Source organism: Hemicordylus capensis, chromosome 3, assembly GCF_027244095.1.
Source record: "Hemicordylus capensis ecotype Gifberg chromosome 3, rHemCap1.1.pri, whole genome shotgun sequence".
Taxonomy (NCBI): Eukaryota; Metazoa; Chordata; class Lepidosauria; order Squamata; family Cordylidae; genus Hemicordylus; species Hemicordylus capensis.
In genome coordinates, this window is record NC_069659.1 from 136,758,493 (window position 1) to 136,783,244 (window position 24,752).

Consider the following 24,752-nt stretch of genomic DNA (forward strand, 5'->3'; position numbering starts at 1 on the left):
CAGATTACAGGAAGTCTCCAAGAAATAAATTGAGTTCTGTTATAGTAATGTTACACTTTTCATTCCCAGGAAACTATGTCAAATAATTTAATTAGTAATTGCAGATAAATTATTGCCTGGTTAGTGTTCTTTGGTCTTGCAAAAAGAAATTGCCAAACTCCTAAAACCAAATACCTAAAACCTACTATGGCATTATTAACTACCACCAAACTGTGAATGCTTCAAATGTGCTATCTAAATGGCTAGTAGTAGAGATCACCATTATTAATTTATTATTATTATATTATTATATTATTATTATTATTACATTTATATCCCGCTCTTCCTCCAAGGAGCCCTGAGCGGTGTACTCCATACTTGAATTTCTCTTTTCACAACAACCCTGTGAAGTAGGTTAGGCTGAGAGAGAAGTGACTGGCCCAGAGTCACCCAGCTAGTTTCATGGCTGAATGGGGAGTTGAACTCGAGTCTCCCGGTCCTAGTCCAGCACTCTAACCACTACACCACGCTGGTTCATTGTTTTCTCATGTTTTAGAAAATAAATATGGAACAACTGCACTTTGAAAACCCATGATGCTCTCTTGATGTAGCACAGTGCTGCTGGTGCTATGTTGGTTGGGGAGGGGGTATTTGTTGGAGGACTGAGCACAAGGCACCCACCGTCATCAAGGTTGAACCTCAGAACCCAGCACAACAGTTTAAGCTGGAAACATGGCTAAGGAGTCCTATTTATTTTAAAACATTTCCTGCCTAAAAGGTAGGAAAATAAAAGAGCTGAAAATATAATCAATGAAAAAACACAACAAATACTAAGAAGCTTCTGAGCATATGCAGAGTGCCCTTCAGCCAGCCAACAGCCCAGCTTTTCTACCCACAAATATTGGCATAGAAGGGCTGGGCTTTCAGGCAGAGGTACACCTAGGTAATTTTGGAGCCCCTGGACCTAAAGGCTTTTGGAGCCTCCCTCCCCCATTTTAAACACATTTTTAATGCAACCACACCACCTGGAATAGACTAAAAGGGATTTGGGGTCCCCCAGGGGTGTGTGAAGAATCTGGACTTTGACCGAGAAGTCGAGGGGTAAGAATGTCTCTGCTTTCAGGTAAAAGGGAATGTGGCTACTAAACCGAATTGGCCACTAGCTGGCCCTTCTTCAGGCCCTTTAAACACTGGCCCCTGCTTCCGCGCTCCTAGACCACTCCTGTCGATAGCTGGAAAGCGCCTGCAGGGGGCGCGCCATCCTTCGGTCTGCTGCTAGACAAGCGGTGCGCAAGGAGGACTCTGCGCGTTGCAGGTAAGCGGCTCCTAGGGAGTAAATAGACGTGCAGTCTAGTGGGATTGAGCCATGTCGCGGTGCACGGCTTTTGTCGTCGTCTGCGGCTGCTGCTTGTGGCTGAAACAAGGTAGGCGGCTTGATTTTGCGTGTGCTGCTGTGGGAGGACTGACGACCAGACTGTCTCCCCCCTCCCCCCGCGCCCAAGCTGGGGAGAGAATGAAGAAACCAACCTGCTGCCTGCCGCACTTCCCTACTTACCCCACCCCCCTAAATCAAACTCTAAACAGCGAGGGGTCACGGCCATAAATTGGCTTTTGTCGGCTAGCGGTGCTACCACAGGGTGAGGAAGAAGCCATTTCGCGGGATGGCGCTGCGGTAGCAGTCCAGCGTGTCGGGGAAGTTTTGTCTGTCTAGGAACGGAAATCGCAGACTTCTGCTCCGCAGACCTCCTCTCCACATCTGCACAAATCCGCCTTTGATGCGCATTTTCTGGGAGCGGGGGGGCTGGCACGGCATTGCTTGGCTTGATTTCTGCAAAATGCAGGGATATATTGCCGCCCTCGCCGCGGTTCAGGAAAGGGAAGTGAGTGATTGAATACCATATTATATAACCCGCATCAGCTGTGTTTTCTGCCTCTCTAGGCATTTGCAGTATGTAGTATAGAAGTGGATGGTCTGAGCAAGGATATATGTGGAGTTTTCTAGTCGCGGAGGCCTTTTCCTGGCGGTCATTTAAAAAAAACAAAAAAACAGTAGAAGTTCACTTACATCATCTCTGTAAAACTGCAAAGTCAACAGTCCCCTGGGGAAAACCCAGACGGGCATTTCAGTGACTGAACAAAGTTTCCCATGGGATTCTAAATCCAAAAACTAGCGGAATGGCTGCGCCTCCTCAGCCCGTGATGAGGCAAGGTTCTTGCCCTTGATGTTCTCATGACCAAGCACTTCTTAAGCCTGGGGTGGGGGACCGGGGAAGCCCCCAACAAGCAATCGCATTAGGGATGCTGCAGAGCAGGGGTGGCCAACCTGAGGCTCTCCAGCTGTTGTTGAACTACAGTTCCCATCATTCCCAGCTGCAATAAGCTGCAGCTAGGGATGCTGGGAATTGTAGTCCAACAATAGCTGGAGCACTTCAAGTTGTTCACCCCTGCTGTCCTGCCGTGCCCGGACCCTGCATTACTTCTGAGAATATCTGAACTTGTTTTATTGTGTACTTACGTTAAGAGCCTATATAGAAAATAATGGAAATTAGCTGAGCTGGGCACAGAGCATCTGCACCTCCGCCGCTGACCTGCTTCCCCCGCTTTCTCTCCCCCGCCCCCGCGCCCGCGCTTTCTGGCTAGCCGGGCAGCCGGCCCACCTCCCCCCGCCCCGCTTTCTCTCGCCGCCACCTGCACTTTCTGCCTAGCCAGCCAGCCGGCCCACCACCTCCTCCTGCCTACCCACCAATTCTGGGCAGCCAGGTTAGGTCACCGCCACCTGCTCCCACTGGCCAGCCCGCTTCTTCTCCCCGCCCTCCGCCTGACTCTTTCTGGCTGGTGGGCCAGCCAGAAAGCCAGCCTGCCACCTCCTGCCCGCCCACCAGTTCCCAGCGACTGGGCCAGCCATTGTCTCCCCATCCCGTTGCTATTCCCCCAGGCAGCTGCTCTCGCAAGAGCTGCCACACATGGGATTAACGACAGGTATGCCTAGGAGAAATAAATATGTAGATATGTCTGGGTGGCAGCTGTCCTGTGTGAGAGCTGCTCATCATGTGGACTGTGCAGACTGCATCCAGCTTCCATCCTAGAGGCAGTTATGAATATGCAGCACTGGCAGAGATCAGCACAGCGTCCATGTGCCAATCATAATGAAGGGCTAGGAGATGTGTAGGACTTGGAGGTCTGAGAACTAAGATGGTAAATCTGCAGGGCTGTACAACTTCAGACTGCAAGTAAGGACTCTCCTGATTTATTTATTTATTTTTAAACCCATGTAGAAAGTTAGTTGAAAACCTCCTTCTTGACATCTGATTTGATATGTAAAGGGTTTTTTAAAAAAAATATTCTACCAAAGGAGCAATTTAACATCTCGCCTCATCTGCAGTCTTAAGTTGTACAGAAACTTACTATCTCTGTAGAAATTAAAAGGATATCCCTAGACTAAAGCAGAAAAGAGTCAAAACCAGAGGCAGCTGATGGAAACTAAAATCTCCAGACTATTGAACACTTAAGTTAGTATAGTTCATTGATCAAGAAAGAGGTGGGAGTTCTGTGATGCACATCCTCCATGAATTCAAGAAATGGCATTAAGTTCAGAGAATTGCAGCTTGTCTAAGACACCCCCCTCCCCCCAGTCTTCAGGAGTTGCATAATCCTGAAATGGTTGAACAGCCTAAAAGTGCTTTATAGTTAGTCATTATTACTATATGTGTTAGCTAGCTGTTTCCCAAAGGAAGATGATGATTATATGAGGGCTGTAAGGCATGTCCAGGTGGATTTTATTTTGAGCATCAGACATGCAGTTTCACTACTATTCTTATCTGCAGTCCTTGTGCTGTACCAGACAGCCTGCAGGGACCAGCAAATGAGGGCCGTTTTTAAGTCAACAACATCGCTGGCTTTTTGTAGCAAGCATGGCAGAGACCAAAGCACTTTCTCGGAGTGCTTTCCGGTGCTTCTCTTGTTGGTCACAGACAGGGAGCACAGAAGTTGATGACCAAGAATTGCTCCTGTGTCTGGTGCGGAGTGGCAGGTGAATCTTTTGGAAATGTTAAAAGGCCTTTTAATTGGGGTTGACTGTCTGTGGCTAGGTTTAAACCAAGAGAGGAGTTAAACATTAGTGCGTAATCATTTTAAAATCTGTTTTTATAATATCCAGATTGTTTACTGGATATTAATGGTGCATTGCTCTTGGATCATAGCCTACCCAGAACTTTCAGGGTGAAGCAAGCTTGTAATTCAAGCTCATGATCATATCAAACACCAGAAGAGGACATTCTTGTGGCATCCATACATCAAGAGCACACAGAAAATCAGTGACAGAGCAAAGAATTCACTTTGGGTTTCTCAGGGCCAAACTTGAACATAAGAACAGCCCTGCTGGATCAGGCTCAAGGGCATCTAGTCCAGCATCCTGTTTCACACAGTGGCCCACCAGGTGCCGCTGGAAGCCACAGGCAGGAGTTGAGGGCATGCCCTCTCTCCTGCTGTTACTTCCCCTGTAACTGGTACTCAGAGGCATCCTGCCTTTGAGGCTGGAGGTGGCCTAGAGCAGACCTGCTCAACTTAGGCCCCCCAGCTGTTTTTGGACTACAACTCCCATAATTCTCAGCCACAGCAGCCAATAGCCAGGGATTATGGGAATTGTAGGCCAACATCTGCAGGAGGGCCAAAGTTGAGCAGGCCTGGCCTAGAGCCTTCCAACTAGTAGCCGTTGATAGACCTCTCCTCCATGAAGTTATCCAAACCCCTCTTAAAGCCACCCAGGTTGTTGGCTGTCACCACATCTTGTGGCAGAGAATTCCACAGGTTGATTATGCTTTGTGTGGAAGAATACTTCCGTTTGCTGGTCCTAAATTTCCCAGCAATCAATTTCATGGGATGACCCCTGGTTCTAGTGTTGTGTGAGTGGGAGAAGAATTTCTCTCTATCCACGTTCTCTACACCATTCATGAATATAGACCTCTATCATGTCATGTCTATCATGTTTTAATGTAAACTGCCTTGAGCCTTTTGGAAGGGCAGTATAAAAGTTTTAATAATAAATAAAGAATAAATAGATAAATAAATAAATAAATAAATAAATGTCTCCCTGCAGTCGTCTTTTTTCTAAACTAAAAAGCCCCAGGTGTTGTAGCCTTGCCTTATAAGAAAGATGCTTATGAGGCATCTGGTCCTCCGGTGCAGAGCCTGATTGCAGGGATAAGTTATATATTTTAGCAAGGAGGTCAGCAGTTTCACATTTGAGTCCTTTGAGGACTCTTGGATGGATGCCATCCAGCCCTGGCAATTTGCTAGTTTTCAGTTTTTCAACTTGCTGTGAATTGTGGCAGACTCATCTCTTTGTATACATGACGGGCAAGCCCACATTTAGAGCAGGGGATGGACTAGGATTCCATTTTAAGAGGGAAAGGGACATGTGGGTGAGCAATGCCCAAACCTTACTCTGCTGCAGCTTCCCTTTCCGCTCTCTGTCCCCCACAAACTGGTGCTTGTCTTTTGTCCATGCTCACTATTGGAGCCTTGCTGAAAGAAAATAAGGAACAGATTGTGGGAAGTTAAGCCATGGATGAAAGGGGTAGAGCCTAGCACTCCTGATACCTTTCCTTCTTAAGCCAGTTCTCCTCCCAGTTCCCCTGGATATGTGATTGGGTGAGACCAGCCGTTAAAGAAGTAGGTCTGCTGCATCCAGCTTAGGTCTAAGTGTTTTAACTTCACCCTCTTACACATGAGGTTCCAGATGCCCTTGCGTTTGGAACCCTGCAAGGTGATAGAAACGTGGAAGGGGAAAGCAGTGATAGAAAAGGGTTAAGCACACATGCACATGTGCACACACCCACGTACACTCTGCAACCAGTGGCTTCCCTGATGAAAAATGTTTGCCTTGAAGCTGCTTCTCCTTAGAAAGAAGCAGCTGTGAGGGTTTGAATACACGTATTTGTGTATAATATGAACCACAGGAAAACTGCTTTATTCCCTAGAAATGCAGAAGTTTGGTCTATTTTGCCTATTTATTTATTCTATATTGCCTCTCATGGTAGTCTTTGCAGACAGGTTTCCAGAGTGTTAAATAAATCTTCCCATTTTGTTGCTCTTAAGTTTTTCTGCCTACCAACAATGTTGCAAAACAGCCGGGTCCCTGTGGACCAAAAACAGGAAGTTTAAACAGATGGTCACTTTATACACTATCTTCCAACTCTGAGTCATTCCCGAAAAATTCTTACTCCTATAAACCAGTGTTTCTTCAGTGCTGAGATTGCTTTCCCTTTCTAAATTCCCTAGATACTACATTTCCTTTCCTTCAGCCTAGTAACCTAATTGGATATATATAGTCTTAAACTGTGGTCTTAGGAACTGTCATTCAGGGTGGGCATTTTAGGGATCACTAACAAGGAATTCACGGCACTCATACCAAACTACAATTCCCAGGATTCTTTGCTCTGACAGCTGTGCTTGTAATACGTCTGTAGTGTGTACATGTGCATCTTTAGCCTCATGAATCTGAATCCACAGTAGTCAGGGAATCACAACTCAGTTCCTCCCTTGGAGTGTTCCTGCTGGGATCACAATGCACAGATTAGAAAATTCTGAGCCTTGGCTATTGATTGGCCTGTTATTTATTGTTTACATTTTATATCCTGCTCTTCCTCCAAGGAGCCCAGAGCGGTGTACTACATACTTGAGTTTCTCTTTCACAACAACCCTGTGAAGTAGGTTAGGCTGAGAGAGAAGTGACTGGCCCAGAGTCACCCAGCAAGTATCATGGCTGAATGGGGATTTGAACTTGGGTCTCCCCGGTCCTAGTCCAGCACTCTAACCCCTACACCACACTGGCTCATTACTCATATTGCTCATGAGCTGTGCAAAATAATTTACACCCCTGGCTCAAATTAGGCATTTAGTGATTATTTCCTCAGGAGCATCTGCCCAAACATTCACAAATTGTTTTTATCATTTTAATGCCATTTCAGGGTCATTTGCCTGCTTGATTGAAAACCTATCTATATTAAAAGCCCTCCAAAACCTGGTTCATATGTGCTGCGGCATGTGCGATGGTTTGCGTGTGTGGATGGGCCATTACAGATATTCACAGATAAAACATTTAAATCTTTAACTTTATTGCAGTCTCTGCAACCAGTATTTAAACGTTTATATCAGCTTACAGTGAGTCTTGAAAAATTTCATTTGTATCTAGGAGCCAGCCACAAAAATTGAGAGCCAGGGAATGGACACTTGACAAAATTGCCAGACTTAGTGATAGACATTTCGGAGGGGGAGGGTAAGAGGATATCCACTTTGCAAGTAACATGCTTAGAACAGAGATAGGACTGCCTGAGACAAAGGTTTTATTAAATGATTCTACTTCTGAATATCCTAATTTAGGTGCCACAGTTACATTTCTAGGAGGCACCATCACTCCCTGGCACCCGACATTTGTCAAGACCTCAGTCTTATATACACAGAGAGTGTTTCAGCAGAATCTATATGCACATTCAGGCAGTGCTCCCTCTAACAGGGATTCCCAGAAGTTGACTACAACTCCCATTATCCCCAAGCAAAAGTCATTGCAGCTGGAGGTTCTGGGAGTTGTAGTCAACAACATCTGGGAATCCCTGTTAGAGGGAACACTGCATCCAGGTGCCCCTTATATGTAGAGAAATTAAGCTACACACACACACATATGTAAATCATATGTGAATTTGAATAAAATATCCTCCCTAATAAATTCTGCTTTTCAGGATACTTGATAGTTTGTCAAGGGAGGAGATTAATATAGTTTGTTAATGGGAGCAGAGCTGGTCTTGTGGTAAAGGTAAAGTGTGCTGTCAAGTCGATGTCGACTCCTGGTGACCACAGAGCCCTGTGGTTGGCTTTGATAGAACACAGAAGGGGTTTACCATTGCCATCTCCTGCACAGTATGAGATGATGCTTTTCAGCGTCTTCCTATATCGCGGCTGTCTGATATAGGTGTTTTACCAGTGGGGATTCGAATTGGCAACCTCTGGCTTGCTAATCAGGTCATTTCCCTGCTGCGTCAATAGGTAGGAAGCGTAATTGTCCCCTTTGCTAGCAGAGTCCACTCTGGTTTGCATTTGAATGGGAGACTACATGTGTGAGCACTGTAAGATATTCCCCATAGGGGATGGAGTCGCTCTGGGAAGAGCACCTGCATGATTGCATGCATCACGAAGATAGGGCCGAGAGAAATTCTTGCCTGCAATCTTGGTGAAGTCACTGTCAGCCTATGTAGACAATCCTGAGCTAGATGGATCAGTGATCTGACTTGGAATAAGGCAGCTCCCTGTGAACATAAGAACAGCCCTGCTGGATCAGGCCTAAGGGCCATCTAGTCCAGCATCCTGTTTCAAACAGTGGCCCACCAGATGCCACTGGAAGCCTACAGCAGGAGTTGAGGGCATGCCCTCTCTCCTGCTGTTACTGCCCTGCAACTGGTACTCGGAGGCATCCTGCCTTTGAGACTGGAGATGGCCCTCTGACTAGTGGCCGATGATGACCTCTCTTCCTTGAAGTTATCCAAGCCCCGCTTAAAGCCATCCAAGTTGTTGGCTGTCAACACATCTTGTGGCACAGAATTCCACAAGTTGATTATGGGTTGTATGAAAAAGTACTTCCGTTTGCTGGTCCTAAATTTCCCGGCAATCAATTTCATGAGAATTTCTCTCTATCCACTTTCTCCACTCTATGAATGATTTTATAGACCTCTATCATGTGTCCCCACAGTCGTCTTTTTTCTAAACTAAATAGCCCCAGGTGTTGTAGCCTTGCCTCGTAAGGAAGGTGCTCTAGGCCCCTGATCATCTTGGTTGCCATCTTCTGTACCTTTTCCAGTTCTACAATGTCCCTTTTTAGATGTGGTAACTAGAATTGTATGCAGCACTCCAGGTGTGGCCACACCATTGTTTTGTATAAGGGCATTATAATATTAGCAGTTTTATTTTCAATCCCCTTGCTAATGATCCCTAGCATGGAATTGGCCTTTTTCGCAGCTTTTTCACAGTCAACACTTTCAACGAGCTGTCCACCACAACCCGAAGATCCCTCTCTTGATCAGTCACTGACAGCTCAGATCCCATTGAAGTTGGAGTTTTCCCTCCCAATGCTCATCACTTTACACTTGCCAACACTGAACCGCATTTGCCATTTTGTCGCCCACTCCCTCAGTTTGGAGATATCCTTTTGGAGCTCCTCACAATCCATTTTGGATTTCACTACCCAAAAGACTTTGTTATCATCTGCAAGTTTGGCCACCTCGCTGCTTACCCCTACGTCGAGATCATTTATGAATAAATTAAAAAGCACAGATCCCTGGGGTCCCCCAGGGATCCCTGTACAGATCCCTGGGGGACCCCACTTCTTACTTCCCTCCATTGTGAAAACTGTCCATTTATCACTACCCTCTGTTTCCTGTCCTTCAACCAGTTAGCAATCCACACATGTACTTGTCCCCTTTTCCCATAACTGCTAAGTTTTCTCAGGAGCCTTTGATGATGAACTTTGTCGAAAGCTTTTTGGAAGACCAGGTATATTATCAATTGGATCACCTTGATCTACACACTTGTTGACACTCTCAAAGAACTCCAAAAGGTTTGTGAGGCAAGATTAACCTTTGCAGAAGCCATGCTGGTTCTCTCCAGCAGGGCCTGTTTTTCTATGTGCTAAACAATTTTATTCTTGAGGATGCGTTCTATCAATTTGCCTGGAACAGACGTTAAGCTGACTGGCCTGTAATTTCCCGGTATGCCCCTGGATCCCTTTTTGAAAATTGGTGTTACATTTGCTACTTTCCAATCCTCTGGTACAGAGCCTGATTGCAGGGATAAGTTATATATTTTAGTGAGGTCAGCAATTTCACATTTGAGTTCTTTGAGCACTCTAGGATGGATGCTGTCCAGCTGTTGTGATTTGCTAGTTTTCAGTTTTTCCAGACAGTTTAGAACATCATCTCTTGTCACTGCTATCTGACTCAGTTCTTTAGCCTCCATCCCTAAAAAGCCTGTTTCAGGAACAGGTATATGCTCAGTATCCTCTGCCGTGAAGATAGATGCAAAGAACTCATTTAGCTTCTCTGCAACCTCCATATCTTCCTTAATAATCCCTTTCACTCCCTCATTATCCAAAGGCCCAACATAATCCCTGGCAGGTTTCCTGCATCTGATGTATTTAAAGAAGTTTTTGTTATTCCCCTTGATGCTTTTGGCTAAAGATTCCTCAAACTCTCTTTTTGCCTCCCTTATTGTCACCTTGCATTTCTTTTGCCAGAGTTTGTGTTCCTTTCTGTTCTCCTCATTTGGGCAGGCCTTGCAATTTCGGAAGGAAGTCTTCTTCGTTTTTATGGCTTCCTTGACTTTACCTGTTATCCATGCTGGCATCCTCCTGGACTTAGTGGTACCTTTCCTCATTTTGGGTATACAATCTAACTGGGCTTCTATAATTTTGGTTTTGAGTAAACTCCATGAGTTCTGGAACTCTCCTGATTTTCCCTTTCAGCTTTCTATTCACCATACTCCACATTTTGGAGAAGCTTCCACTTCTGAAATTCAAAGTGTCTGTGTTAGACTTCTTTGGTGATTTCTCCCCACATGTATGCTGAATTTGATCGCACTATGGTCACTGTTCCCTAAAGGGTCAATGACATTGACATCCTGCACCAGGTCCTGGCTGCCACTCAGGATGAAGTCCAAGGTCACCTTCTCTCTGGTTGGTTCCAAGATCGACTGTTCTAGGGCACAGTCATTCCGCATATCTAGAAATTTGACCTCTTTGTCATTACCTGAATTTACTGCGAATTCATCCAGTTTATGTGTGGGTAATTGAAGTCACCCATTATTACTGCCCTGCCTCTCCTTGAAGCTTTCCTGATTTCCTCCTGCAACTCCCAGTCACTGTCAGCGTTTTGATCTGGATGGTGATAGCACGTCCCCAGTAGCACATTTCCTTTCAGGCCTTTTATTTTCACCCACAGGGTTTCTGTGGAGGACTCCGGTCCACCCAGGTTTTCTACTTTGTTAGATTCTATCCCTTCTTTAACATACAGTGCTACTCCACCTCCAAGGTGCTCCTCCCTGTCCTTTCTATAGAGTTTATATTCAGGGATAACGCTGTCCCACTGTTTCGCACTGTTCCACCATGTTTCTGTTATGCCCACTATATCTATTTCTGCATTAGCAGCCAAGCACTCCAGCTCATCCATGTTGGCTTGTAGGCTTCTAGTATAGGCATATAAGCACCTATACGCTGAATCTCTTCCCTGGTGTTTGCTATCTGTCTTTTGACTCTTTGACCAGCTGGCAAAGCCTTCTGTCTGCTCTCTATGTGATTCTGCTCTATCCCCTTCTGTATTATCTGAATCCTGTGCACCTTCGCACTTTAAGGGATGGCATTTACCAAACCAGATACTGTCCAGCACCCATTGGCTATTCACTAGGCATCATTTTAAAAGCTGCTCTGCAACCTTTTTGATTCTATGTTCCAGCAGTCTGGTTCCATCTTGGTTCAAGTGTAGTCTGTCCCTTTTGTGCCTTTTGGGGGCAAGCCTTGCTTGCCCCAAAATGTATCCCAGTGCCTAACAAATCTAAACCCCTCCTCCCGGCACCACACATTGACACTCCTCAACTCTGCCTGTCTCACTATACCTGCATGTGGAACAGGTAGCATTTCTGAGAATGCTACCTTGGGGGTCCTGGACTTCAATATGCTACCTATCAGCCTAAATTGGGCTTCCACGTCCTCCTGACTACATTTCCCCACATCGTTGATGCCGACGTGCACCACGACAGCAGTCTCCTCCCCAGCACTGCCTAACAGCCTATCTGGATGCTGCATGATGTCCGCAACCTTTGCACCAGGCAGGCAAGTCACTGTACGGTCAACACGTGGGTCACAAACCCATCTCTCTATACCTCTAATGATATAATCACCCACTACAAGGAGGTCCCCACGCCCCGGAGGAGTATCCCCTGTGCGAGAGGATATGGGCTCATCATCCACGGAAAGGGTCCCTTCTAAAGGATCATTTCCCTGTTCCTCATACCAATGTCCTCCTTCCTCGATACCATCATTCTCCCTGACACCAGCAGAGCTATCACCCTGGAGTGAGATGCCTCTACCACTTTCCTGAAGGTCTTGTCCGTATGCCTCTCTGTCTCTCTGCTTCTCCAGATCCGCCAACTTGGTCTTGAGGGAATGAACTTGTTCTCTGAGAGCCAGGAGCTCCTTGCACCGAGCGCATACCCATGACTTCTGCCCATGAAGCAAACAGTCTTACATGTAGCACTCTGTGCAATACACTGGAAAATGCCCCCTCTCCTGCCGGCTTTCTATCTTCATAGTGGTTTTGTTGGCTGTTTACAGTATTTAGAGATAGTTTATTTGAAGTATTGGTCTCAGCTGTAATAGTCAACTATTTTACTGTCCAAACAGCCTTTCTCAGGAATATGAGGGAGGGATTTGTACTTACTTTGTCTTCTCCACCGGGCTTCTTGTGATCACAGGGGCTTGTTCCAGGCTCCCCCACGCTCCTCCCACTAAACTCCTGCAAAACTCCAACGTCCTGTTTGCTATCCATGTTCGCTATGCTCTTGGGCCTACACCTCTTATGTAGAGAGTAGGCCTCCAACTGAGACACAGGATGTGAGTCAAAGGAATGTGGGGGCCTCCCCCAGCCCTAGCTGACTCCACCTGCTCCAGGCAGGAACAAACTAAAACACAGGAGTTTGCTAGCCCTGGCAAATAACACGCACACAGACTAGGACTTATCTCTTAAAGAGAAATCAGCCCCTCAAAATCTCCCCTCCTCCTGTTCGTTTAAAGGGGGGAAAGGCTAGATGTTGTTGATTAGAAAAGTTTGTTCACCCCCTGAGGTTGTTCCTGCTCTCTCAACAGTAGGCTTCAAACTACTGTGCTCCTATATATGTTCCTCATTTACCCTCTTTAGTAGTCTGTGAACCAAGTTATGTCCAAGGACTCTAAGGATTTGAATTTGCACCTTCTCTTATTTTGGCTGACCCCATTAAACCACGTGGAAGAACCTACTGTGTGATACTGACACTAGTGAATGTACAGTATTTTACAGGCTATAAAAAGAAAATAAAATCTGTACATTTCTTTTTAAGTGTTTCACACATGTCCAGTACTTCGGAAGCAATTCAGTTCTGCATGTTGTGTACCTCAAATTCACACCTTCTTAGGGTAGAACTATAAGGCAGAGTCTTGGACCTAATTAAGAGAGCCTGAGGAAGAATAGCTGTCTTCATTCATCTTGAAGCCCTGTATCCCTGGCTCAGTGCTTCTGCTAGCATTGTCACTGGACAGGTTCAGATATCACATGGAACTATGGTTTATTTTAAACTAAAGTTTATTTAACAACAATTGGCACCACAGACATTCATCGATTTTTGGTGTGTTTCAACATCTTATGGTTTGTTGTATGGTTTGGTCCCACCAAACCTTGGTCCCACCAAACTTACCTTTCATGATCAAGGATTGTCTTTCAATATGCGAGAGCCTTGTACAGTTTCTCAACCACTGGTCCCTGGACCGCTGCCGGTCCCCGAAGGGTTGAGTGCCGGTCCCTGACTGGGAGTCAACCCCGCCCCCCAACTGCAATCAAGGCACTCACTTCCTCAGTTTTGCACATGGCACGGAAGAGGAAGAGTATTACGGAGGCGTTGGACCCTTCTTGTGCCTTGCCTCCACGTGCTACTGAGATCTTCCTACAGCTATCTTATTCCCTATCTTTACAGCTTCAAACTGTATGCAGCGCGGGGGCATCAAGAAAAAGGTATGGCATTGGGTGCCACTTGAAGGGCTGCTGGTTCTTGCATGCTCATTGTTTGAAGCCAAAGGTTGATTGATTGATTGATTGATTTCAATCAATCAAAGATTGATTGATTGAAACCCAGCTGCCTGTTGCGGCCGAGGCGCCTTGAGAGGGAACGCTGTTTCCCTCTTGCATCGGTGGGGCGTTGTGGTCCCTCGGTCCCCTGTAACCCCCTGGTCTGCACTGCTGGTGGAAGATGGCAGTCCCCTTTGTGACCTCACCAGGGGGTGGAACCTCTGGCCGGGATCATGCCGCAGTGAGGGCTAAGTGGTGGAGGGAGGTAGGAGGGCCACCTTGGCTTGGGCTTTGCAGAAAGGGAGTGCAGGTGGACCTTCCTCGGGGGACGGGAAACAAGCACGCCTACCAAGGAGGACTAAGTGGAGGAGGGAGGCAGTGTGGTACGGGGAAGAGGCAAGATACCATTTTGTGCATTCATGCAAAAGGGTCATTGGATGAATGGCACTGGAATGAAGTGATCCTGGGGATTTGATGCCCAGCACGGTTCATGTCCGATCCAAACCGATTTAAAACCAGCTGCCTGTTGTGGCCAAGGCACCTTGAGAGGAAACGCCATTTCCCTCTTGCATTGGTGGGGTGTTGTGGTCCCTCGGCCCCCTATAACTCCATGGTCTGCACCGCTGGTAGAAGACGGCGGTCCCCTTTATGACCTCGCTGGGTGCGGACGACAACCTCTGACTGGGATCATGCTGCGGTGAGGGCTAAGCAGAGGCGGGAGGGAGGAGGGCTGCCTTGGCTCGCCTCGCAGGTATGCGCGGGCAGCCTGTGGGACCACGTGAGCTGCGTGGCCCCAAAGGCAGGCTGGTGTGATTGGCACACAAAGGGGAGTTGGGAGGGGGGCACAGAAGCGCGCATTGTGAAAGAGGATGGGGGGACACCTGCTACACTCTGGTGCGCAAGCACAGTGGCGGCAGCTCTTGGACCCAGGCGACCTTCCGAGCGCGGTCCGGTGCACCATTGCCTCACCCACCCTGAACAGTGCCTCATCTCCCCAGCGAGGAAGATGAGGCATCCAGCACTACAACACCCCACGCCCTCCGCCATCTCAGAATCACCCCCTTCCCTTTAATCCCAGGTCCCCACCTCTCTTCTTCACATTTTCTTTCACCGTTAAAAAAAACCCCATTCCCAGCACCTGCCATGTAACCATTTTTAAGGAGTTTTGGAGGAGCTGCACGGGTTTCATTAGGTCTGCCTCACAAAGTGCACATCTAAGAGCAGGATCCAGATCAAGCCAGGTGATCATGACCAAGCAGCATTGACACAAATGAGAGATGACTAAATTAATTTCAGTGAGTGGTCCTGTCTAACGTCATCTGGATCCGGCCCTGCGACTACACAACTCCTGCTAAAACTCCACCTCCATCATGAGAGGGTTAAACTGTAGATTTCCGGCTCTACTGAACTTGCCCAGCTCTCCTCTCCTCACCTCCTTTTTGCTTTGCTTGACATCCAGCCTGATGAAACGTTTGGGGGAATTCAAAAGCTTGCTTGTGTGTTGTTTTCATTGGCCCCATGTAGCTTTTGAATTTTTCTAATGGCCCAACATCCATTGGGCCATCCATCCATCTCCATTGAGTAATCACAAGCACCCCCACCCCACACATACTGAAGACATACTGGAGACAAATTTGTTCACCCAGGCTTTTAGATTCAGGGGTTCTCAACCTTGGGTACCCAGATGTTGGTGGACTTCAACTCTCATAATGCCCAGCCATAATGGCCAAATGCCATTGTGGTTGGGAGTTTAACTGAGGTACCCAAGGTTGAGAACCCCTAATATTCCATGTTTGCAAAAGATTCCAAATTTAATGATTTTAATGCTTATATTATTTTAATTGTAAACTGCCCAGAGATGCAAGTTTTGGGCAGTATAGAAGTCAGATAGATAGATAGATAGATAGATAAGCTTGAAACCCCTTTACTAACTGCTGGTCCGGGAAACTGCGAATGGAGAATGTAGCGGTCTTTGAAACTCTGCATGAAGAATTTAGCGGTCCTTGACTCCAAAAAGGTTGAAAAACAGAGGGTGGAGCTACTGAAACAAACCAGGATTAAACCACATTTGTGGGTTCAAACATCACACAAGACCATGGTTAGGACAAACAAATCAACTTAAACCCCTGGGTTCAAATTGTTGTTTGACTGCCTGAAATAAATCATGTTTCCCCCCTTAACTATCATGAGTTTAGACATACAAGCTAACCACAATTAGATAAGTCAGTTCTTCGTGTCATCTGAACCCATCCAATGTACAAAACTTGTATAAATTCAGCTTCCCCACTCCCTCACTCAATTTTTTCTGTCTGAAATATTTTGTTTCCCTTTACAGAGGGATGTGGCCATTTCCCTTGCAATGGCATAGCAACCACCATGATATACGTGATGTACCAGACACATGATGCATTCCTCACACTGGGGAACCTCCCTGTCAAATAAACCTATGAATAAGGGACAAGTTAGTCTGGGACTCTGCTTTCTAAGTATTTTGATTAATCTAGCAAGCTTCACCTTGGATTTAATATTTTTCTAAACTTCCAATTCAAATATTATTTCAAATATACTTTATTCTCATAAGCAGTTTTTTCTGCGTGTTTTTATGCATCAGTCACTAATTCACCTGGGTGAGTCATCTATTCTTTTCAAGTGAGGGATTGCCATGGAGACATCCAGAAGAATATGAATGTGGGTTGCCTTGCCCAAGGAGATTGGCGTCAACCAACCAATGGAGCCTGGTTGATGGCTTACATCAGCATAGAGCTCAGTGCCACTCAGCAGTGCTATGTGGCAGTGATGTTTCATTGATCACCCATAGCCCTTATCACAAGGTTTAACGTAAAAGCACTTCTTTTGTCTTGTGTTCAACAAAGCACATTTATTTTAAGACTAATGTCTTATTTCAACAGAAAGCATTTAGAACTGTCAGGTTAAGTGGTTCATCTTTATAAAGGCGTAATTTCTCATTGTTATAACAAAGCCTGACAGGCAGTGTCTTAAAGTGATGTCAGGTAAAGAAGTTGGTTTCAGGGTTTCCTTTTACAAGTTACTTTCTCAGGTACAGAGAAAGTCTCTGTAAAGCATTTTATGAAAAGAAATCATTGCAATTGGAATGTTTGTCAGCCTCAGAACATGGGTGCTGATTCAAACAATAATATGTTGCAATGGTTAGGGCACGAGCTATGAGCAGGCATTCCCCATTCCAAATCTCAGCCTAGCCAGGAATTAACCGATTCTGCCTTAGGGAAGTGACACATGCCACCTCAGGCATGAGAACACCCAGTATTTGGATGTTGATCCGGGCCTAATGTAAAATTATATGTAAATAAATGTTTCATATCTTCTTCTTCTTCTTGAATCCCTCAATGGTGCATCATAATTTGCTCCCAGGCAAAGTGCCCACTTGGCCAGCGGGGGGGGGGGGGGCATGATGGTCTCATTGCAATTTTTCTCCTAGCCAGTTCCTTACATGTACAGGGTGATGGATGGGAGAAGCAGCTTTGTGGGCACAGTTGTTTTAATGTTCCTACTCAATCCGTTTTAGCAAATGAGTCATGACTAACTCTAGTACAGCCTGGCAGGTAGGGCTAATTTAGAGGAGTCTGCATACTGTAGCGATCACCACACGAGTGGTGAGCAGGGCTATGGGAAGATGAAGAGTTTGTTGCAGGAGGACTTCGTTTCAGCTCGCACCTAGTTGAGCCTGAAGCCTCTGGTTCAACCCTGAAATCAAACTCGAATGCCAAAGTATCTCATTTGTAGCCATATTTCTCTAACTACTGCCTACTCTACACATTGGAGGCTTAGGGAAGAGCTTTCAGATCAAGAGGGTACAGATTTTAGGAAGACTTGGAAGGTGGCACTTTTACTTAATCAAAATTAACCAGTGGGTAGTTATATTTAAAAAGGCAGGCTAATATTGACTGGACATTACAAAAAAATCTGACTTTGTCCATGTGCTTGATAGCTTTCCTTTGAAGTGTAGACTATGACATTTCTTCCCTGTTAATAATAATTTAATATAATTATATACCACTTTTCAATTAAAAGAAAATGTCAAGTGGTTTACTTAGCAAAAAAAGCTACCAGTTTGTTTCCGGGTCCAATTCAAGGTGCTGGTTTTGACCTTTAAAGCCCTTAACAGTTTGGGCCTGGGATACCTGAGGGACCGCCTGTTCCCAAGGGTTGCTGCCTGCTTGATGAGGTCATCGGAGAAGGCTCTTCTCCGGGTGCAGACAAGGAGGGTCGGTTGTCGTGCACATGGGACAGGGTCTTCTCTGTTGCTGCCCCCAGACTTTGGAATGCTCTCCCAGTGGCTGTTCACTCCTTGGGACAACTTCTCCATCGCAGATTGCTATTAACGTGGGTGAGCCCTACATTAAGAACCACTGCCTTAGGGGTGAGGCTGGCTGCTCTAGGCAGAGCGCTTGCATGCAGAAGGTCCCAGGTTTACTCCCTGGCAGCAGCTCCAAGATAGGGCTGGGAGAGACTCCTGCCAGCAACCTTGGAGATGCCACTGCAGACAAACCTGAGCTAGATGGACCAAGGATCTGAAGTGGTAGAAGGCAGCTTCCTATGTTCAAATGACCCTTAAGACACACCTGTTTTCTCAGGCTTTTAATTAAAACTAGTTTTAAAATGTTTGTTATTCTGTGAAAATGTTTATTTTGTTTTTATATTGTATTTGTTTATGTACACCACCTAGAGAAAAACAAAATTATATAAATAAATAAAAATCAGGCAGTATATAAATAAGATAAAAATCTGGATGTAAGCCATCCAGTGACCAGAGTACATCTCCTACCTGTAATGTATGTGTTCGTGTACACACCATATATACATAAAAATACACATTTAAATGTTACAGTTAGGTAGACAGGCTACTATAGTCACTGGCTCACATGCCCACTAAGCTGCTCATTTTAGCAGTCATTGAACATAGGAAGCTGCCTTATACCAAGTCTGAACATTGCTCCATCTAACTCAGTATTGTCTTCACAGACTGGCAGCAGCTTCTCCAAGGTTGCAGGCAGGAATCTGTCTCAGCCCTATCTTGGAGATGCTGCCAGGGAGGGAACTTGGAACCTTCTGCTCTTCCCAGAGCAGCTCCATCCCCCGAGGGGAATATCTTACAGTGCTCACACTTCTTGTCTCCCATTCATTTGTAACCAGGGCAGACCCTGCTTAGCTAAGGGGGCAAGTCATGCTTGCTACCACAAGACCAGCTCTCCTCTCCAAATCGAAGTTAATGGGACAAGTTTGCTTGCCCTGTTAATTTCAATGGGTGTACTCAGTGCTAATTTTGTAAAGCCTGTCAGTCAGGCGGTGGGCGGGTACACTGAGCTACAGTATGTGGCCGGGCAATCAGGAGCAGAGGAAGAGGACCTCCCCTTCTGCAGTAGACACACCTCTGAGGATGTGTAAGCTTCAAGTCAGCGATTCTCAGATGGGGGCAAAGAGTGTGGCTGAAGCATAGGGAGATAGGAGGGCTCTGAGTTCAATTACCACTAGGGGTATTAGCACCTCCTATTGGGAACCTCTGATCAAGGCAATAGCTCCCCCCCCCCACTCCACCCATTGCAACTCATCAACTGACATTCATTGACATAGTACCACACTGAACGTGTTGAGGTTTCATAGAAACATCATGGTTGGCCTATCTTCCATGACTTATCTAACCATCTTTTCAAGCCATCTTAAGATAGTAGTGCTAAAGAGAGAATCCTGAGTTTTTGTACAATATACCAACATACTCTTTGGGCCTCTTCTATCTAGGATGAATGTTTTAGGCCCCAGTCTGTCATTTGGACTAGCAAGCACAGCCTTGGCTTCTGAATGAAGGTCCAGCCAATATAAGAAACCAATGTGTGAGGCTAGAGGCAGAAGTTGACTTGAAGTCAAGTCACATTTGGTCTGAAACCAGTTTTCATTCTACGGATGTGCTTACACAGTATGCCACTCCGACACATTTACTAATAAATTGTTATAGGTAAGTGATTTTGAATATTTTAGATATCATATAACAAAGCCACTTTAAAACAATGGTGCAGCCAAACACAGGTGGTTCAGCAGCACCTGTGCTGCTGCATGTGGCCTCTCAACTCCAGGCAGTTTTGGATGAAACAGATTATCTGGACCCATTTCAAACTGGTTCTGGGGTGGAGACTGCTTTGATCAGCCTGATGGATGATTTCCAAAGGGGAGTGTGACTCTGTTGGTCCTTTTGGATCTCTCAGCGGCTTTTAATACCATTAGCCATAGTATCCTTCTGGGGGGACTGGGTGTAGGGGACACTGCTTTGCAGCGGATCCACTCATACCTCTCATGCAGATTTAAGAAGGTATTACTTGGAGACTGCTGCTCTACAAAGCAAGAGCTTTTGTATGGTGTCCCTCAGGGCTCCATTTTGTCTCCAATGCTTTTTAACATCTACATGAAACCGTTGGGAGAGATTATCAGGGGATTTGGTGCAGGGTGTTATCAGTATGCTGATGACACCCAAATCTACTTCTCCATGTCATCTTCATCAGGCAATGGCATAACTTCCCCAAATGCCTGCCTTGAGGCAGTAATGGACTAGATGAGGGATAACAAACAGACTGAATCCAAACAAGACAGAAGTGCTCACTGTAGGAAGCTGCAGTTCAGGAAATGGGAGAGATCTGCCCATTCTGGATGGGATTACACTCCTCCAGAAGGAACAGGTTCACAGTTTGGGAGTACTTCTGGATCCAAGCCTCTCTCTGATACCTCCGTGGAGGCAGTGGCCAGGAGTGCTTTCTATCAGCTTCGGTTGGTTTGGCAAAATACAGAGTGCTAGTTACTTTCCTAGAAGTGAGTGACGTTAAGACCTTATGCACATGCTGATAACCTCCAGGCTTGACTGCAACAATGCACTCTATGTGGGTCTGCCTTTGTACATAGTCCGGAAGCTGCAATTGGTTCAGAATGCTGCTGCCAGATTGGTCTCCAGGATGTCCTATAGGGACCATGTTACTCCAATTCTTGAAGATCTAAACTGGCTACCAATAAGTTTCCAGACAAATACAGAGTGCTGGTTAATTCCTATAAAGCCCTTAACAGATTGGGCCCCTGCTATTTAAGAGAATGCCTCCATTATGAATGCCGCCACCTATTAAGATCTTCTGGGGAAGTTTGTCTGAGATTGCCGCCAGCTCGTCTGGCGGCTACTCAAAGGCATACCTTTTCTGTGGTTGCCCCAGGACTGTGGAATGCACTTCCTCCTGATACTTTTAGGAAAAAATTGTAGACATCTCTTCAACCAAGCTTTTGAGTTAGTTGAGGCTTTTATGGATATTTTAATCTGGTTTTATGTTTTAACTGTTAAATTCTTGGTTTGGTTTATGCTGTAAGTCACCTAGAGACTTCAGTAGTAGGCAGCAAATAAATTTATTAAATAAATAGTTGCACAAAATGATCTCAATTGGAAATAACCTCCATTGATTTCCAGTGGAGATTATGCTTGCACAACTATACTTACATGATTTGAAGTTACTAGGGAAGCAGCCCTGTTCCACTTCATCAGTGGGGTGGGGGGACATGCCGAACCACCAATGTTTTACTGCACAGTATGTGAACCACTATAAATAAAAAGCATTTCAAAATTAATACCAGTGTTAAATTATAAGATGGCCAAGCAACCAGTTCCCAAGTTTCTCATGGTCTGGATAAGCTGTTGAAAAGGAACATATCAAAAAATTTCACATACAAGCTAGCTGCTGTAAACTGGGTAAATGGGGTATGTATGTACCATCTTACATATATGCTAAACTGAGGGGGTCATCACCCTTGCCCACATCTTTACTTTGAAAGATGAAAACAATTCCTGTTTTTATAACATTTAGAATTGGTAGACATCACCATCATTCTTTTCTTCAATTTTCTAGAGTCTCTGAAGATATGCGCTTGATAATGGCTTTACCTACATCTCTATGCAGGAGCACGTTCTTTGCTAAAATCACTATCGTTTGGTTCTTCAAAGATTGCTGAAGAATGTTTCTACAGACAGACCCTTAACCATAGACCTACAAAGATGGGAAAATGGCAGAAGCCAAAGAGTTAACAGGAAGACTGTCTTTCTCCAGTACCAGTATTTTGTACTGTGATGGCATGCAACGAGACTCCTACAGATGTTTTTGCTGGCCTGAATGCAAGCACCCCATTTGTAGGCTCCCATTTCACAACCTTGACTCTCCCACTCAGGATACTCTTGGCCACAATAATGCTATTCATGATTGCCATTGGATTCTTAGGCAATGCCATCGTCTGCCTCATTGTCTACCAAAAACCAGCCATGCGTTCAGCTATCAACTTGCTTTTGGCTACTTTGGCTTTCTCCGACATCATGCTGTCTTTGTTCTGCATGCCTTTTACTGCCATTACGATCCTTACAGTGAACTGGAACTTTGGTGCTCACTTCTGCCGGATATCAGCTATGCTCTACTGGTTCTTCGTCTTGGAAGGAGTGTCTATACTCTTGATAATAAGTGTGGACCGTTTCTTAATCATTGTCCAGAGACATGACAAACTGAACCCACACCGTGCAAAAGTCATTATTGCCATTTCGTGGGCCTTCTCTTTCTGTATATCTTTCCCCTCAATGGTTGGATGGACGTTTGTAGAAGTCCCAAGTCGGGCTCCCCAATGTGTCCTAGGATACACAGAGTTTCCTGCTGACAGAGCTTATGCTGTGATGTTAGTTGTGGCTGTTTTCTTCATCCCTTTCAGCATCATGTTGTACTCGTACCTTTGTATTCTGAATACTGTGCGTCGGAACACCATCAGGATCCACAACCACACCGAGAGCGTGTGCTTGAGTCAGGTGAGCAAACTGGGCCTCATGGGTCTGCAGAAGCCCCCTCAGATGAATGTTGACATGAGTTTCAAGACCAGGGCCTTCACTACCATTCTCATTCTGTTTGTTGGCTTCTCTCTCTGCTGGCTTCCACACACAGTATTTAGCCTGATGTCTGTGTTCAGCAGACAATTCTACTATAGCCCCTCTTTCTACATCACCAGCACCTGTGTGTTGTGGATGAGTTACCTCAAGTCAGTGTTCAATCCCATCATCTACTGTTGGAGAATCAAGAAATTCCGAGAGGCGTGTCTGGAGTTCATGCCCAAAACATTTAAGATCTTTCCTAAAGTGCCTGGACGGACAAAAAGAAGAATAAGGCCAAGTGCCATATATGTCTGCAATGAACACCAGTCTGCAGTTTAGAAGGAAACCATAAGCATTATTAGAAAGAAGAAACAGGATATTTTAATTTAGCAGCAATGTGTTTCTCCAATCACTACTCATGACACCATCCTGCAAGTTTTATGTATTAACTGTACAGCAAAATTGAATGTTTGAGTGTGTGCATTACCAATTCAGTTATAGCACTTACTATACTGCCAATAAACAAAAGCCTGTATCATTCAATTGTCTTTTTTAAAAGAGTTTGCCAATTAGCTCTGTTATGTTAGCTAGAGTAGTCTTGTGAAGGTCAGTGCCTGAAAACTGAGAGTTCAAAGGTGCTTGAAAAGTCATAAACATACAGTTACAGTGGTGCTGTATAATTAAGGTGAAATGTAAAATATTTAAGCCCTGGATATTCAGTTGGTCATAACATCCAAACCAGTCTGCTTGAAATTTGGCACAAAGCAACTAGGTTGACAAGCAACACCAGATGTGTAAACTTCATACAGAACCACTGAGAAAGCAGTTTGAGAATTGACCCTTAAGGAGCTGATTTCACTTGCTGGCAACCTAGAAAACCAAAAGGTATCTTCCAATTTTATCTTTGCCCTTTGAATGTGTTCAAAAATCAAGTCCATAATGGAATGCATTATCTCCTTAACTCTTAAGGCAACTATGAGACTGAGTCACAGGTTCCATTGACTTCAGTTGAAACTTCCTTCCTGGTAAGTACATTTAGGATAGTCTCCAATCCTGTGCACGTGTCTCTGAATAAATTCCACTGCAATCAGTGGAATTCATCTCCAAGTAAACCCAAATAGTTCCATTGGTTTCAATGGGTCTTAGTTGCGATGTACTTTTTCTGGATTATACCATCTAGGTTTGTTTGCCTTGTTTTCAGCATTAGCCTTCAGAAAGGAATGCTGCACATCAACGTACTATTGTACAAACAAGGAAAAAGTGAACTTTTGTAATCTTTCACCAGCTCATCTATGCAAACCCAAAAGTACACAATACAGGTGAACCTCGCCATTCAGAGATCCAGCATCCGTCGTTGGGTAATTAACACCTGACCTCAGCATATGCTGGTGGGGGACAGCAAAAAAAAAGGGGGGGGTTAATTCCACAGATCCGCAGGTTGGGGGTGGGTGGAAATGACCACCGAGGTAATTTACAGCTGCCATTTTGAGAAGAGCCATTTTGTGGCTCATTTGTTTAAAACGAAACGAACAACAAATCCCAGTTTTTCACAGAAAAAAACAACTGGAGTTAGAACTTTTGGGGGGCATTGCTGGACACCTGGAAACCGTGGCACAGTATGTTATTTCATGTGTTTCTGCATTTTAAGCTTTTTTTTGCCCCCCAGGAACTTAACCCCGAGACCCATACAGTGTTCTCTCTAATTTTTTTCATCTGTGTGCAGAATGAGTTTTGTTCTGGGTGGCAGCATCAAGGCAGTGTGCACACCCATAGATTCAGAGTGGAACCTTCCTGATTAAACCTGAGCGGGATCTAAAATTAACTAAGCGGACATCAAAAAACTTGTGAGCATGCGCACGTGCTCATGCCTTAGAGGGAACACTGGTCCCATAGCCTTAATGACTCTTTATCTGTGGTTCCATTATCCACCATTGTAGTGGAAAACGGAACCCCCGATGATACCAGGGTTCTCCTGTATGCAGTTTGTCTGAAATCAGAACACAGTTGTAAATACTGTA

At 45.2% G+C, this 24,752-nt stretch overlaps 1 protein-coding gene across 5 annotated transcripts; it reads left to right on the forward strand.

Moving 5' to 3' along the window:
• The first annotated feature begins 1,185 nt into the window (after positions 1 to 1,185).
• On the forward strand, positions 1,186 to 23,272 carry GPR45 (G protein-coupled receptor 45). Of its 5 annotated transcripts, none has more exons than XM_053307388.1 (3): positions 1,207 to 1,294; positions 19,608 to 19,821; positions 21,740 to 23,272. In XM_053307388.1, exon 3 carries the CDS (start codon positions 21,958 to 21,960, stop codon positions 23,071 to 23,073), a length of 1,116 nt encoding a protein of 371 aa, XP_053163363.1. In that variant the 5' UTR covers positions 1,207 to 1,294; positions 19,608 to 19,821; positions 21,740 to 21,957; the 3' UTR covers positions 23,074 to 23,272. The 5 variants fall into 5 exon arrangements, with proteins under 5 accessions (XP_053163362.1, XP_053163363.1, XP_053163366.1 ...); XM_053307390.1 differs by lacking the exon at positions 1,207 to 1,294 and adding an exon at positions 3,995 to 4,009; XM_053307389.1 differs by lacking the exon at positions 1,207 to 1,294 and adding an exon at positions 14,132 to 14,529.
• Positions 23,273 to 24,752: the final 1,480 nt, after the last annotated feature.

Bases quoted from the DNA above. Each gene is read 5' to 3' on its own strand.
- GPR45 (XM_053307387.1), top strand. From the start codon at position 21,958: ATGGCATGCAACGAGACTCCTACAGATGTTTTTGCTGGCCTGAATGCA.